This window comes from Myotis lucifugus, unplaced genomic scaffold (assembly GCF_000147115.1).
Source record: "Myotis lucifugus unplaced genomic scaffold, Myoluc2.0 scaffold_18, whole genome shotgun sequence".
Lineage (NCBI taxonomy): Eukaryota > Metazoa > Chordata > Mammalia > Chiroptera > Vespertilionidae > Myotis > Myotis lucifugus.
Window position 1 is genome coordinate 6,781,291 of NW_005871066.1, and position 16,043 is coordinate 6,797,333.

Below are 16,043 nucleotides of genomic sequence, written 5' to 3' on the forward strand. Positions count from 1 at the left end.
GAATTAGAAACTCTCACTTAAGTCATCTCATTTAATCCCCCCTCCACCCTCCCACCAATGAGGAAACTGAGGCTCAGAAGGATGGGCCCAGCAGAGCCGGCATCCGAGTCCAAGTCCACCTGTTTCTAAAGACCACCTTGTCAGTTCTGCAAACCTTCCCCGGGCCACAGTGCACATCACAGATGCTTGATGATTGTAGATAAGGATAAAAGCACTATCTCTCCAACCTGGATAATATTCACTTGCAAGTCTATACTTCGGGAGTCAGTTTAAAAGCCCATGGGATAATTTACCCCAAACCTGTAGGAAATGAATTGAGGTTACAATGTGAGGAATAGCACTTGATTATGAAAGCACAAGAATACTGTATAAAGTGAGAGAAATACTGCCTAGGTTTTGCTCATTCAGAGTGAAGTGCTAGCCAGCACATTTGGGGTATCTCAACTTGCCACTATAACCTGCAGCTATGCACATGGAGGCAAAACTGTTCCAGGAGCATTCTGAACTGGACTTTGGCATTTGTTTATCAGCCACATTCAATAGACAGTGATGGGCCTGGAGAGTGTGTGTGGCGCAGGCTCACTGCTGAGCTCACTGCAGACAGGCCATGGATCTGACCCCGGTCATGATCAGAGTGGGGCTGTTTTCCTTGAGAAGTTCTAACTTGCCATGTTCAAATGCTGCAAGAATATTTCCACCTCCATTGAGTCTGGCACCCTTTCCATCTATCAGTACTTGATGCGAGCTTCCATAGTCAATGGTGTGAACATGCTGCCTGCTTTGTTAAACCCCTTTCTACACGATTTGACTACTACAGAGCAGCACCCAGGAACGGGAAATCTAGACAATGACAAAGAAGCACCAGAGTATATAAAGTATATTCTTGGTAAACTAATTTCCCCCCTGCCACTCTCAAAGCAATATAAACTTTGTTGTTCCTCCTGGATCTCAAATGCTTGCAATAAATTCTTTGAAATGTCAGTAATGTGAACTGAGGGTTGTTGTTTTTTAAAGGAGATTTTCTTTCTTTCATAAAAGAAAAAATTGTCCCTTGCAGACAATGTGGATAAGTATGTTTTGTTTATTTTATTCTGTGCTGAATATGGTTGGGTAAAGGGACTCCCATATCCCACCCGACCTCTTCCTGAATGAGTGAATAATAAATTAAGTGCTCAATTTGCTGAATGGTAGTATAAACAGAAATAAATTCATACTCTTTCATAGCTGTGGTATAATCAACAGTTGCATAGCAAACTTATAGCATGAAAAGCATTTTCATCGGTATGTTATATTTAATCTTCACAATAACCCTCTGGGTTTGGATGGATTTTCTCATCCATAATAATAAAGTGTTCTTTGGTTTTATAGCCCAAGAGGAAGCCTTACTCAGTCTGTGTGGACTCTTCCAGTTTTTAAAAGTTTCTGAGGGTCTGGATTGTTCTGGGAGACTGTTATCTACAGCCATCATTTTCACCAAACATACTCAATTTCATAAAACCATAAATTAGTTCAGTGAAAAATGTCAGCCAAAAGAAGTTACTTGATTGTCCTAACATTTCAATTTAATAAAAATGATTGGTTTATTAGACTTGTGCAATACACAGCTAAGGAGGATGGATTTCCACCCCACCTCCCTGCCCCATCTATTATCCAACATGTACTCATATTTTTCTACTGCACCAAATTTAGTGTCATTTTCAAGTTAAACTAGACAGTGAAATCCAAGGTCTGACTGAAATTTACAGTGCACAGAATGCCACTGACCTTGGAGAGTATTTGCTAACTAAACCATTGACACAGCTGGAAGCCAAGCTGGAAGGGACTAGGTTGAAGTGAATGAGGCACTCATCTGGGGCACAGAATTTAAGGGTGTGCCCCAAAACACAGTAATCAAGATGAATAACATCTAATTCAATATTTGTAAAAAAAATAAAAATGAATGCAAAAGTTCATGATCAACAGAATAAGTATTACTGATTTTTCTTTTTGCCTCAGGCTCAAATATGGCACACTACTGTTACTAATCCTAAAGTTGACATTTAGTTCACCCTGGATTTTGGCATTCATTGTTGGTTTTTAAAAATATTGTATTAAAATATTATCGATTTTATTGATTACTACATGTTGGGGTGCACCTTGAGTTTTGCATCTGAGATGAGTGCCTCACTCGCCTTGGTCTAGGCTGGGAGAATTCTACACAGTGATTCAGCCCTGCATAGGCACGGAGATGTCTGAGTTCTATTAGCATTTACATTGACCACAAAGGGGTTATATGAATATGCCTGCAAATGGTAGCAGAATATGCCACCCCAAAGTGTTTCACTGCAGCATGAGGATTTTTTTTGAGCTGAAGGCAATTGAGAAAAGCAGATACAAGAAAAGTTCTCCATTATCCTCCTATTTACCTAAAAGCAGGACATAAATTTGTAAAGGTGTCCCCCTTACCCTCTATGTAAGGAAGGACATAAATTAATTACTGGAGACAATTCTGGGTTCTTATCAGCCCAGAAATGGCACCAAAAGAATTTGTAAAACAAATCTTTTAAAACTAGCCCTTATCTACTATTAGTTTCCCCATATATTCCCATTCCCACAAAAAGCTCATAGTCTTTTTCCTTTGTCTTGTCACTTCTCTAAAAATGTGTTGTTCTTTTGTTAAGATGCTATGTCAGCCAAAGTTCTAACCACCCCTTTTGAGTTACTCATTACTAAATACTCCCATGTGTACATGTGATGCATGTGTTAATAAACTCCTGTTTGTTTTTCTCTTGTTAAGGTCTTTTCTTAGTCTAATTTATGGAGCTACAGCCTCAGAACCTAGAACCTTTTCTCCCCTTGCACTGGCATACGTCACCCAACTGTTTTAGTAGGGGTTTGTAACATAAAACTCCAAATAGAATGGAAGAAGTTCTAAAAATATTTAATTTTACCCCTTCCTTTTATAGATGACAAAAGTTCAAAGCTTTGACTACTATTATGTTAAATTGACTAAGACAAACTGCTGGGGAGAGAAAGAGTGGGCCCAGGATACTGAGTCTTTTCTATAAGAAGGAGCCATGTTTGGAGACCATTTGCTTTAAAAAGGATGAAAGTCATGTAGGTCTAGGTCTAACTATTTAACAAGGGTTTGGGTTCTTGGTTTTAAAAAAATGAGCATGTACCACTCTCTGTATCACTCATCCACTTTGGAAATTAGTCCTAAAGTTTGCCAGTGAGAAAACATCCCAAATGAGAAGATCAGGAAGGAGGCTGTGCCTACTGCATAACAGAGGTGGAACTGGGATGCAGTTTACTCTTGGATGCCTGAGTGGTAACAAGACCTGTACATTAGCAAATGTACATAGTCAGGGACAATTTTACGCCCTCTTGAGCAACTTCACTGCTGAGAAGGTGACCATGCTCCTCATTCCTCAGACAAGCACAGATAGCTTTCTCTCTCCTAGCTGCTTCCACTGAGCACTCCCTCCCTCTGTTATTTATTAAAATGTGCAATACACCAAGAAAGGGAAAGATTATCCTGCTTCCTGCCGTGCAAGACGGTGTGCGGATGGCCAAGGTTAAATGCAGCATTTGGTTTCTTAAGCTTCTTTAATGGGTAAGTGGAAAAGCAATCTGGGACCAGACCTTGCAGCAGTGACTCTCTGAGGATTAAAACTTGACTTTAATTTGGACTCCATGGCTAAGATTAAATCTGTTTCTGCTATCATTATCCCACTTATGTCTGTCCCCACTCTGTTTCCACTCTGCCACCCAGCTGAGTGGGAAGAAATTAACCTGACCTTGAAGAAAACTCACAGAATCGTTAAGACCTCGGGTTTTCAATAGCCAATAAAATTCTAGAGGCCTGGTAACATTTAGATCATAGATTCATAGGTCTGAAAAGGAGTTTAAAACTCATATAGCCCACACATTTAACAGATGAGGAAAACAAAGTCCAGAGAACCAAGGTGACTTGTCCAAACTTGTTAGCTAGTTGGAAGCAGGTCAGAACTAGAATGAGGCCTCAAGCCCTCAAGCTCCCCATTCCCATGGTACCATGACTAGGCTCCAACCATGTCCACTTCATCTCCAGATCACTCAGGAAGGAACACGCACACATCAGGGCTTTTACACAACGTTTGGAATTTTCCTTGTGCAAACGAAAACACCCAAGGAACAGTCTGAAGAAGAGCCATCTCAAACGTCATAGAAAGGAGATATTTATTTCACCATTCTTATGCTTATGTGGTCTTTATCCAGATCAAAATTATATATTGAAATTAAAAATTTCCATGTTTTTTTTCTACCCAGGAAGGATTAGGCCATATTTCTCCCCCAAAAGTTAGTTCCTTCCATTTATGTTTCTGATCTGTGTCTAACCAACACACTCAAGTTTCAAATTCTGGCACAGCCTACAGTTGATAAACTACAGCAAAAAATAGGAGTATGGATTTATAACCATCCTGGAACCAAAGGTTCAATTCAGCTCACAGATGCATTTTGTTTGTCTCATACTGTTCTCAAAATTTGACTTTGAGTTTTATAGCCAAGTTATGCTTACTACCTGGCCCCTGAAAATCTTTGTGTTTATGATCTATGCTTGGAGAACTTCTTTCCAAACATAGGTAGGGTAGGCCGGTATTGAGTCTCAATGCAGAACATAAAGACAAACCTCCACTCTGGACCATTAGTCCTCCTATAACCCTGAGGATCAAACGTAGTTAATGAAGTCAGTCCCCTATCTGGTCCTCTGTGAAGTGATAATACTTTAAACTTATATCTGTCTTGAAACAACAACCTGGTTTTGTAAATGCGAGTTATTGCATGGAATTGAGCTCAAGAGTGAAAAAAATTATACTGCAATATCATGGGAAAACCTGATGAGAACTATTTGGAGAATTTTAGATTTAAGTCTAGAGTAACCTGCCAGTGCTGCTCTTTTTTTCATCTCAAATGACCTCATTTAAATATACCTATACAAGCCACTTCCACGGATTTTTTTTTCCTGAAGACAACTGTATAGTCCCAGAAATAATTGTTATCTTTCAAAGTTCTTTTAAACAAAAAACCCGAATTATTGGCTTTTCCTGACAATCTAACTTGCACAGTTCTAAATTAATATCTCTGAGACAGATTTTGAATAATGTAAAAAGGCAAAGCCCACATGAAAATAAAAAAATTAAATAGAATTTAAGCTGTCATATATGAATTTAGTTTACCTTTATTCCTTTAATAATCTTCAAACAAAAACACTTTATTCTACTTCAAAAATATGATTACCTTTGCAATTTCTTTTAAATAGTTTTCTTCTTAAAAAGTTCAAATATTCCATGTTCCACAAAACATATTTCAAAAACAATATTTCAAAATCATGGAATTCTCCATTTCCTTTACACATGCCTATAGTAAAGGAAAAAAACTCCTTTTATTCCTATTGATATAGATTTATTCAAAATTAGTTTTTTATCTATTTGGTAATACTTTTACAAGTTTTTACCAAATCACTTTTTTGGTTGTTATCCATTAGATCTACAGAAGAAGTTGGAGTACTCTCTTACCAGTGTATTTATTAAGTTTGTATGTTAAAACTCCAACAGTAAAAAATTAGAACATTACCTCAGAGTTATAGAGAAAGAATTGAGGCTCTGAGCCTTCATTTGTTGCAGAAACAAAACAAAACAGCCCCTGGATTTCCATGGCAAACCGTAAAGAGAACTTTTGGAAATTATCCTAATACAACTTATTTTTATGAGGCTGAGTGGTTACCTCTTCTAAAGTCTCATCAACAGTCATTGAAATGGATTGTCTGCATTCGGCTTTAACTGGCTGATGGAGATGTATAAGCTGTAAGTGTTCAGGAAGGCTGGTGTCCGCAGACCTCAGCTGCAGGGACTCCTGGATGACATACAACGACTAAAGTCAGAGCTGAGGGCTCTCCTCCCTCAGACTGGGGCAGGTTTTTCTTTGGTAATTGCACTTATTTTGATGACTTGGAAAGAGGAAGTGTTTAATTACATGGTGCACGGATACATCTACTTTAACTGCTCTCAAAAAGTATTAAGCTCATTCTGTGGGATAATAGAGTTGAATTCCAAATGCAGAAAACATTAGGATTATTGTAATCATGCATCTTGTAAATCTGACTATGTCTACTGTTTCCGTAGCTGTCAAGTGTACAGTAAAGACTTTTAAAACTCATTTCAGTCCTATGTCAAAAGGAGTACGTTGTCTCATACTTGTGATATTTAAAAAAATAACAACTTCAAACCCGTCTCAGGAAAATGTCCAAATTGAAAGTAGCTATGACCCAACTGCCAGGGAAAATACAATTATTCATCTCACCCAAATGTTTTCATTTCCAGGAAAACTTTGGGCCACCACTGAGAATCCAAGTTCATACGAAAAATGTTGGTTCTAAAATAACAAACATAGCAAACGAAGTTGGTTCTAAAAGGCTAAGTCCCTAATTTACTTGCCTTTCTGCCTGTGTACCAATTTATTGTGACTTTTGTATACTTTCCTATTTGGGCCCTAAGAATGCAATGGCTATTGCCATCCTAGGGTAGGAGGACCGCATACCCCACCATCAGGCAGGGGGGGAGTTGGCTCTGAAATGAATGCATAGGCTGCCCATTTGCCAGACTGTGTCACTGCACTACAAATGTACTGTCATCTGAAATCTCACGCGGGAAAACATTATGAAAGTCTAAAACCGAGCTATTAATTTCTGGATCTGATGTGTTGATATCACAGTCACTATGTTTTGAAGCTAATTATTTTAAAGGCCTCTACGTTAAGAAAGGTTTTCTGAACTCTAAAGTTAAATATTCCTGAGTGCTCCGATCCATTGCTCCTCAATGATAGTAGGTTAAAGATGAACATTCACGATTAGCCTGAAGTATCTTGGTTGCCCTCAAGCTTCACAGTAATAATACAGAAGCCTTATTACTTTTTAAAATAACCGTTATAATGCATACTCGTGAGGCTCTCGGCATGAATCCAGAGTACTTGTTAGTCAAGGGAGTGATGGTTGGAATCTGGGACATAAGACTGGGGCTAAATTTCTTTACCCTCCTAACCCCAGAGAGTCTTTAGAAAAATAGAAACAAAAGAGCACAAAGTACTTAAGGTAAGACACTGTCGTATTCATAATCTAGAGAAATAACCACCATGCCTCATGGACAGGAGCTACAGTTCTCCGCGGGGCTACAAAACGGTGCTAGTAATAATTTTAATTGGATGCTATCTTTGCTGCCTTCAAAAAGTATCATAAAGTGGAATTATTACAGGCTACAAATGCACTTACAGTGCCGGCCTCTCACCGGAGGAGGCAGATAACATTTATCCTTGGGAGGGTAACATCAGCGGGGTTCTATCTGTTCCCTTCACATGCATCCCCAGTTGCCTGCTATGTGCTTCCCCTGCCTCTGTCTAAGAGATCAATTTGAATTAGACGCTGCAGAACTAAGTTTTGCTGGCCTCTGCCTTGGGGGAGGGCGCGGCCCCACGGAAAGGGCCTGCGTGCCCCTGGGCCGGGCGGAGGGCATACCTGCAGAGGGTTGGGTGGCGTGAGCTGCGACGGAAGGCCATGTCCTGGAGATGGGCTGAGTTTCTGCGGGGGGCTTGCATTCTGCTGAGTTGGAGACGGTTGGTTCTGGTTCTGGTTCTGGGGGTGAGGGTGGGATTGAGGCTGCGGGGGCTGCGATGGCGGAGCTGGCAGCTGCTGGGAGGCGGGTGGCGGCTGCTGGGGCGGGGCCGGCTGGGGCTGGGGCTGCGGCGCTGGGGACGGTGGGGGCGCCTGCGGGTGGCTGCTGGGCGGCGGAGGCGGCGGCGGCTGCAGCTGCTGGAGTTGCTGGAGCTGCTGGAGTTGGGAGTTCAGGGATGAGGTAGCTACAAGGAAAAAACAAACAGACACACACGAGGGGGTGAAACAAACAGGACAGAACATTTTGCTGTGCGTCTCTGGCAGCTTGTCTGGTGTGAGCTGCCCTTTAGAAAAAGTTTACCCTCTCACCCTTGGTACGTGAAAGGGTTGTGGGGCACTGGCAGAGAGAGTCACTGTGCCGGTGTGGCTCAGTGGTGAGCGTGGGCCTATGAATCAAGAGGTCATGGTTCAATTCCCCGTCAGGGCACATGCCTGGGTTGGGGGCTGGATCCCCAGTGGGGGGCTGGCAGGGGCAGCCCATGATGAGTCTCTCTCATCATTGCTGTTTCTATCTCTCTCTCCCTCTTTGAAATCAATAAGAATATATATATTTAAAAAAGAGTCACTTCTTGGGAAAAATGTAAAAATTCAAGGAAGATGAGAATGTGCCACATCAAGTTATTACTTTGAAAGGTAATTGAGCAGTACAAGCCAAGATATCACTAGAAATGGAGGTCATGTTTAAAAGTACTTTCTCTCTTCCTTTCTACACTGCTTGGGCAATACACTTATGCTTTCAAGATTTGACTTAAGGTTCAACCAGTTTAATTCTTTTGGTAAATGCTGGACTGGAGTTAAGAACAGAAAACTAAATAGTTTGTAAGCTTTTCATCACCAATGCCATTAATCGTGTCCTTTTCACTTGCCACTTCAGACCTCTGCCAATTGGATTAGACATGTTAGTTTCGAGTTTCTACAATACACGATTCTCTGTTTTGCAGAGTCAGAATCCTGACCCTGAGGTTTTTGCCTGCTGATCATAGATACAGAGATACTCCTCCCCCCAAAATCTGGGTTATTGTAGGCGATTGTGAACTGTATACTGTGGTAACTAAACACATTAGCACCCCAAGGACACGCAAGAAACTGAGAAAATGAAATCATCTTTCAAGATTTTCTTTCTTTCTCTTTTCTTCAAGATTTTCTTATTATGTGAAAAGTAAGAGTTGGCAGGACAAGCTGTCTTAACACTGAGCACACGAAATTTGTTCTCAGACGTCCATCTAGCACTGAACAATTTCTACAGCAGAAAGACATGCAGTTTGGCCAAAGAATGATCTAGAGAAAATTGTTGCTACAAGTTCATGTCCTTCTTTGCCTGAATTTCAGTCGGAGAACTTTCCAACAAGCCTACAAATAAATATAAGGGTCAATGCTGAATGCATAGGGCTGCAATGTTTTCCTGCTCCTCCCTTACCTAGAATTTGTCAAGATTTCCAGAGGTAATAACTCCTGGTTGCAACACTATAGTCCCTATTTTTAGAAAATGTTCCTTCAAAAAAATCTGGTGATTCTATAGTGACATATACGTGTCTTTATATAACAAGTGTGTTCTCAAGAACATATTTGTGTGTACTTTGACCCATATGTTGAGGACACCGAAAGGACTTTCTCTGTAAGGAAATCAACCAGTGACTCTCTTTGTAAAGTTAAGAATAATTTTGTAAAATTCATTGAATAACAGTCAGGCACTAGTACTGTGCCAGGTAATATGCTGTATTTCAAAACTGCCTTTAAGGAGTTTGTAGTCTATTTGTGGAGATAAGATTAACTCATAAGAAATGATCAGTCTTGAGGTACATGTTACAGAGTCCTGCTAACGATAGATGTTTGATACATATCAATAAGTGGTCAACAGTGTGGAAACTGACCAAAATGGCCAAGAGAAGATATTCCGGGTGGAGAAACATCCAGAATCCAGCATGGCTCAGGTGATATTTCTGAAGGACGATGTGGAGAATAGGCTGCCTGGAACAGAGGCTCTGGGAAGTTTTGAGTGACTTTAGACTTTAGAGAAGGTGAGGAACTTATCTTGTGAAGTGGTGGGAAGATGGAACACTCCCAATTAACCTCTGATGTAAGTCAGATTTCAAATATAGACTCAGGTTTGTTTCAACAAGGCATAGCTGTAGTGATGAAATGTAATGTGGTAGTTCTCGGGGACACCAAATATCAATTCTGTGCTCTCAGCTACCATGTAGGGCTTCCACGTTGGACCAGCTGGGATGTGTTCCAGGTTGGTCCTCACTGGGTCAATGAATTACTCTAGGTCTTCTCAGCGCTCGGTCTGGTGTGTGCCCCTCCTTGTGTGTAAACCCAGAGTGCCCTGAACTCTAGAGGTAGAGGTGGTGCGCATGAGAGAGGGCTGGAAGATGCCCAGTCAGTAGGAACTCTCTGAACTTTATATTCAGTTTTGCTGAGAACCCAAAACTGCTCCAAGGAATGAAGTCTATGTAATAAAAATTCTCAGTCATCATGCCATTTGTTGGAACTTGAAGGGTGTGGTTTGGTTTTGTCCTTCTCTGCCCTCCCCCGGCTCCTATTGTACAAAATCACATCTTATTGAAGATCTGGGAGCCCAGCTCCATCCTTACCTCCCAGGATCTTCTGCATTATGGGGCACAGGGGTGGGGGGAGTGGGGCTGGATGTCTCCTTCGGGTGGACGTACAGACTTTGGGAAATAATTGCATCTGGCCTCCTGCCTGATTCTTTCAGAGGGAGGCACATCTGTCAGTGCTTATTCTCATGGTTGACTTAAATACCATCCTGTTTCATTTTGGTTAGAAAAGCATTTATCTAAAGCAACTTTAGAAACAGCAAAGACTGGGGAATATTGGCAGGTAGATATTGGCCGATGGCTAGGTGCAACAGACCCTAACCTATTTAAGAGACACGGCCCCAAATTTGTCTTCATTCCTTTATGTTGGTGAGTTCACATTGGCTATTTCTTTCCCATGACCTGCAGCTTGCCTGGAAAGGCATGACCTAAACTAAACTTCTGAGTTACATAAACTAATTTGGCATCTGCATGCAAAGTGGACAATAAAATATGTTCAGATACATCCTGGATACAAAGGAAATCGTGAGTGGGTCATACAAGAATGTAATGTAACTCTTGTCTAAAAAATGCCAAATCCACCTACACCTTTGGTCGGCAACCTGCGACTCGCGAGCCACATGCGGCTCTTTGGCCCCTTGAGTGTGGCTCTTCCACAAAATACCACATGCAGGCGCACACGTAAAGTGCGATTGAAACTTCGTGGCCCATGCGCAGAAGTTGGTATTTTGTGGAAGAGCCGGTATTTTGTGGAAGAGCCACACTTAGGGGGCCAAAGAGCCACATGTGGCTCGCGAGCCACGGTTTGCCGAGCCACAGTTTGCCCACCACTGACCTACACTATAGTATGACAATAAAAGCTTAAAAATGCTAAAATATCTAGCCTCTAAGTGGCTAATTGTATAAAGCACACTGAGATACAGACACAAGTTAGGAAGGTTCAAGAACATATTTGAACTTTAGGGAATGTTTGCCAATAAAATGGTAATTCTGGAGGATAAAACTCTGACCCTATTTATGATATATTAAAGAGTTTATTCTCTCCCCTGGTATTTATATCTTTTTGTGATTATTTCCTCCATGTCTGGTTACTAAACTTTACAGGCCAATGTTAAATATAGACATTAACTACAATAACAGTAGCTATGAAAGAAAAAGAGATCCATAGAAATTTACATTAGGCTATTTAAAACTTTTTAAACTTATTGAAAAAGAAATACAGAACAAAACTCAACCACACTCTGAATTTCCTAGAGAGAAGGGAACACTATGGCAAAACCAGTGGCTTGAAATTTCCCAAATAAATAATTAAATATGACAAAGGATTAGCCAAGAATCCTACATTTCTCCATTTGTTCGGTTTCTTTATGTCCATTTTAAATTAGAAACAAATTCTTATTTTGAATTTTTGTTAAAGGTTTCCTCAAGAAACCACACACATAAAGAGAACCACACCAGCAGAGGTATGGAATGATATTGAATGGGATTCACATAAGACTACTTTCAAATCAGAGAAATGGAAAGTAAAAGCAAAACATATACCTACATATAAAGAGTAAGTCCATGAAAGATTCTGAACACATGTAGATATGTCTTTCACTTAGCAGAGTATTTGAAAGATCTTAGGATTCACAGAAAGCAAAATCGTATTCAAATGCTAAAGGAACAACACCCTCACTTTGGTTAACACAAAGTATAACCAAAGTTATTATCAGCACTCTAGTGGGGATCTCAGCTTCAGCATTTCTTGGACTTTTCAGGTTCAGGCATATGTGGGCATGTTTGGATTTGAGTGCCTGCGGGAATGAGTACGAGCTATTATTCATGGCTGATGGACATATCCGGGACTACAGTAGCTTCATAGAAATACATTTACAGCGGGGATAAGTCTCATGCTAAGGAGGAAGGAAGCAGGGGTAGGTAGGGACTTATCATTGAAAGTGACCAGGAGTCCTGAACAGGGCATGGTAGTAATGGCTATTCAAACCCACTTTTAGCCCAGTCAGCAGGTGCAAGCCTGGTCATAGGGAGAGAGGGAACACTGAGTTAAATAAGAGCAACCTTGAAAGTCTGAGGCTAAGTGCATGAATCCAGATGCCAAAGACACATATTAAATAATTCCATTTATATGAAATATGCAGAATAGGTGAGTCCATAGAGACAGAAAACAGACTAGTGGTGACTGGTATGGAGGTTTCCTGCTGGGGTGATGAAAAAGTTCTGGAACTAGATAGTGGTGATGGTTGGACAGCACTGTGAATGGCTTAATGCCACTGAACTGTCTATTTTAAAATGGTGAAAATGACAAATTTTATGCTATGCATATTTTTTAATAATAATAATAATAATAATAATAATGACTGTTTCTATCTAGTCACACACTGGAGACCAAGCCATGTTGCCTTGGGACACCACAAGGGAAGAGAGTAATCTTTCCCTCCACATGGCTGTGTAGTCCAGAGGGTTAAAGGCAGCCGCCAGCAAGGACTACACCTGGTGAAGCGGAGGGAGAGGTGTGGGCAGGGCCACTAGATACTGGATGGCACAGGGAGGAAAATGCTGCGCTTGCTGCAGAGGCATAGGTCTGACAGAGCGGAGCAAGGGGATTACTATCAGAGGGGACCATGGACTCATCTGAGCACACACAGGCACCTCCTGTTACTTCCAGAAATGCTGGAGAAGTCTTGGAAGCTGGACACTGTCAGCAGGCGGAGAACAGTGATGGCAATGTGGGTTCAAAATAAGACAGTGCTTAATCGTTTGAAAAGTACTTTCATTGAATAGACATGTATTCCTTTTTCAAGACAACCATGTGGAGAGATGCTATCAATGCCATGTTATACACATAGAACTTGGGCTCAGAAAGTTTAAGTGACCTTCCCAAGTTTGCGTAGCCAGTGAGTGCTATGGAAAACTCCATCTTAGGCCTGTCGCCTCCCAAAGCCTCTTAACATAACAGAATCACTTATACAGACAGGGCAACCTATTTCCCCCTGAGAGCTGGAATAAAGATAACTACCCACTCGTACACAGGTGCCCTCCACAGCCCTGCTCTTGAGCAGAGGCGGCACCAGTACTTGGCTACGGAGGCTAATTTGAAGGTGTCCGCTCCGTGATGAATTGTTCAGCTCTTGGGAAAGTGTGTAAAGTTGTACCTCTGTCTTGCTGCAAGCAAAACCTTTTTTAAAACATGCTGATATGAAACACAAATGTGCATTTTGAGGATAAAGATGCTAATTTGGGGGTGAATCGTGAGTTATTATAGAGAACAGAGTCCTGGAGTTGCAGCAGCAGAGGTGAGAAGGAGGACTGCAGGGAAGGTGGGGAAAGGCCACAGTACCTTTATTCATGGCACACGTTTGCCTTGATGGTAAGAGAATGTTTCCTTTATGCTTATACATAGGGCAGCAGCAGCACTGTGATCAGGCTTGGTGACATTTTAAGGAAAATAACTGAGTAGGATATCAGCGTAGGTTGTCCACAGAACTCTGTGATGTGTTGCCACTAAAATTGGGTGGCAGTTATAAGTTCCCCAGATGGATTTTTTCTTCTTCTTCTTCTTTTTTTTAAACTGTCCTCTTCATTTTTTTTAAAAATGTATTTTTTATTGATTTCAGAGAGAAATGGAGAGAGAGATAGAAATATCAATGATGAGAGAGAATCATTGATTGGCTGCCTCCTACATGCCCTGCACTGGGGATCAAGCCCGCAGCATGTGCCCTGACCAGGAATCCAACCGTGACCTCCTAATTTCATAAGTTGACTCTCAACCACTGAGCAACACTAGTCAAGCAGTAATGAACTATCTATATATATAAAAGGCTAATATGCAAAATGTCCCCTTGGAGTTCGACTGGGAGACTGGGAGCTTGATCGCTCGCTATGACATGTGCTGACCACTAGGGGGCAGTGCAGAATGAAGGAAGGCTCTGGCTGGGCAGCCAGAAGGCCCCAATCAGCCCTGATCACCAGCCAGGCCTAGGGACTCTACCTGCGCATGAATTTCATACACTGGGCCTCTAGTTTTTAATATAAAATATGCTTAATAAAATTCTTTGAGATATAATTGGTGTGTAACTTTTTATTAGTTTTAGGTATACAACATAATGATTTGATATATATCTACATTGTAGAATGATTATCACAAGTTTTAGTTAACATGTATTACCACACATTGTTACTTTTTTGTGTGTGTGATGAGAATTTTTAAAATGTATTCTCTTAGCAACTTTTAAATATACAATACAGTGGTTTTCTTTTTAACTACAGTCACTATTCTGTATATTACATCCCCAGTTATATATCTTATAACTGGAAGTTTGTACCTTTTGACCACCCTTACCTATTTCATCCTTCCCCCCTCTCCCCATGCCCCTTCTCTGGCAACCATGAATCTGTTCCCTGTATCTATGAGTTCGGGTATTTTTTGTTTGTTTGTTTTTATTGATTTTGAGAGAGAGAGAGAGTAATGGAGAGGGAGAGATAGAAACATTGATGTGAGAGTGAAACATCAATCAGCTGCCTCCTGCATGCCCCCTACCGTGGAGTGAGCCTGCAACCTGGGCATGTGCCCTGGCCAGGAATCAAACCAGCAACCTTTCAGTGCATGGGATGACACCCAACCAACTAGGCCACACCATCCAGGGTGAGTTTGGGTGTTTGCAAGATTCTACAAGTAAGACTGTACATGTCTTTCTCCGACTTATTTTACATAGCATTATGACCTCAAGTTCCACCCATGTAGTCACAAAGGATTTCCTTCTTTCTCATGGAAGAATAATATCTTATTAAACATACAAGGTGGGACAAAAGTAGTTTTATAGTTGTTCGTACTGTAACAATAATACAATGATAAATAATAACACAAGAATAAACTCTGTGTTTTGCATACTCAGACTGCAAAGATACTTTTTGCTTTACCCTGCATATTACATTTTCTTTACCCATTTTTCTGTTGATGAATGCTCTAATAAGGCTGCATGGATTAATCTATAGTCAAGCTTATCCAGTGTGATGAAACTAGTTAATTCATGCTGCTGAGAAGCTTTAAATGAGTGTAATAAACATCTTTGATTGATTAAAATTGCAAATATGTGTTAAGAGGGAATATGCATATGAATTTCTTTAAAAATGCATTTTTCTTGAAGGAAAACCCTTTCAGATAGTCTAGTAGAAAAGGAGAAATAACTACAAAAAGGTTCTTGAAGGGCACAAAGGTGGGAAACCATAGTGGACCTTCCTCTGACTAGTTAGGACAACCCGGGCCTAGCTGACCTCTCCCCAGGCACAGGCAAATGTTAGACACTTTGAGCTGTGAGAAGCCTGGCGTGGATGTCCTCCTCGTTAAGTGAGTGTATAGCATGAGTAGAGGAAGAAAATGCAGTCATACCAATGCTAACTTTAAATATATATATATATATCTCCTATATAATAAAAGGCTATTATGCAAATTGACCAAACTGCGAACAACCAGTCACTATGATACTCAACGACCACCAGGGGCAGATGCTTAACACGGGAGGTGCTCCCTGGTGGTCAGTGTGCTCCCACAGGGGGAGCACCACTCAGCCAGAAGCCAGGCTCATGACTGGCGAGTGCAGCGGTGGTGGTGGGAGCCTCTCCTGTCTCCACGGCAGTGCTAAGGATGTCCCACTGCTGGCCATCAGTCAGACATCCCCTGAGGGCTTCTGGACTATGAGAGGGAACAGGCAGGGCTGAGGGATCCCCACTCCCCCGCCCGCTGAGTGCACGAATTTCATGCACTGGGCCTCTAGTGTGTGTGTGTGTGTGTGTGTGTGTGT

General features: G+C 41.2%; 1 protein-coding gene across 1 annotated transcript in view; it reads right to left on the bottom strand.

The window, feature by feature from the left end:
* POU6F2 (POU class 6 homeobox 2) overlaps positions 1–16,043 on the bottom strand; it is a 322,732-nt gene that overhangs the window by 104,339 nt on the left and 202,350 nt on the right. The window contains exon 4 of the mRNA XM_023751010.1: positions 7,529–7,869. Coding sequence (XP_023606778.1) covers positions 7,529–7,869 — 341 coding nt within the window. The remainder of the gene's footprint in view (positions 1–7,528; positions 7,870–16,043) is intronic.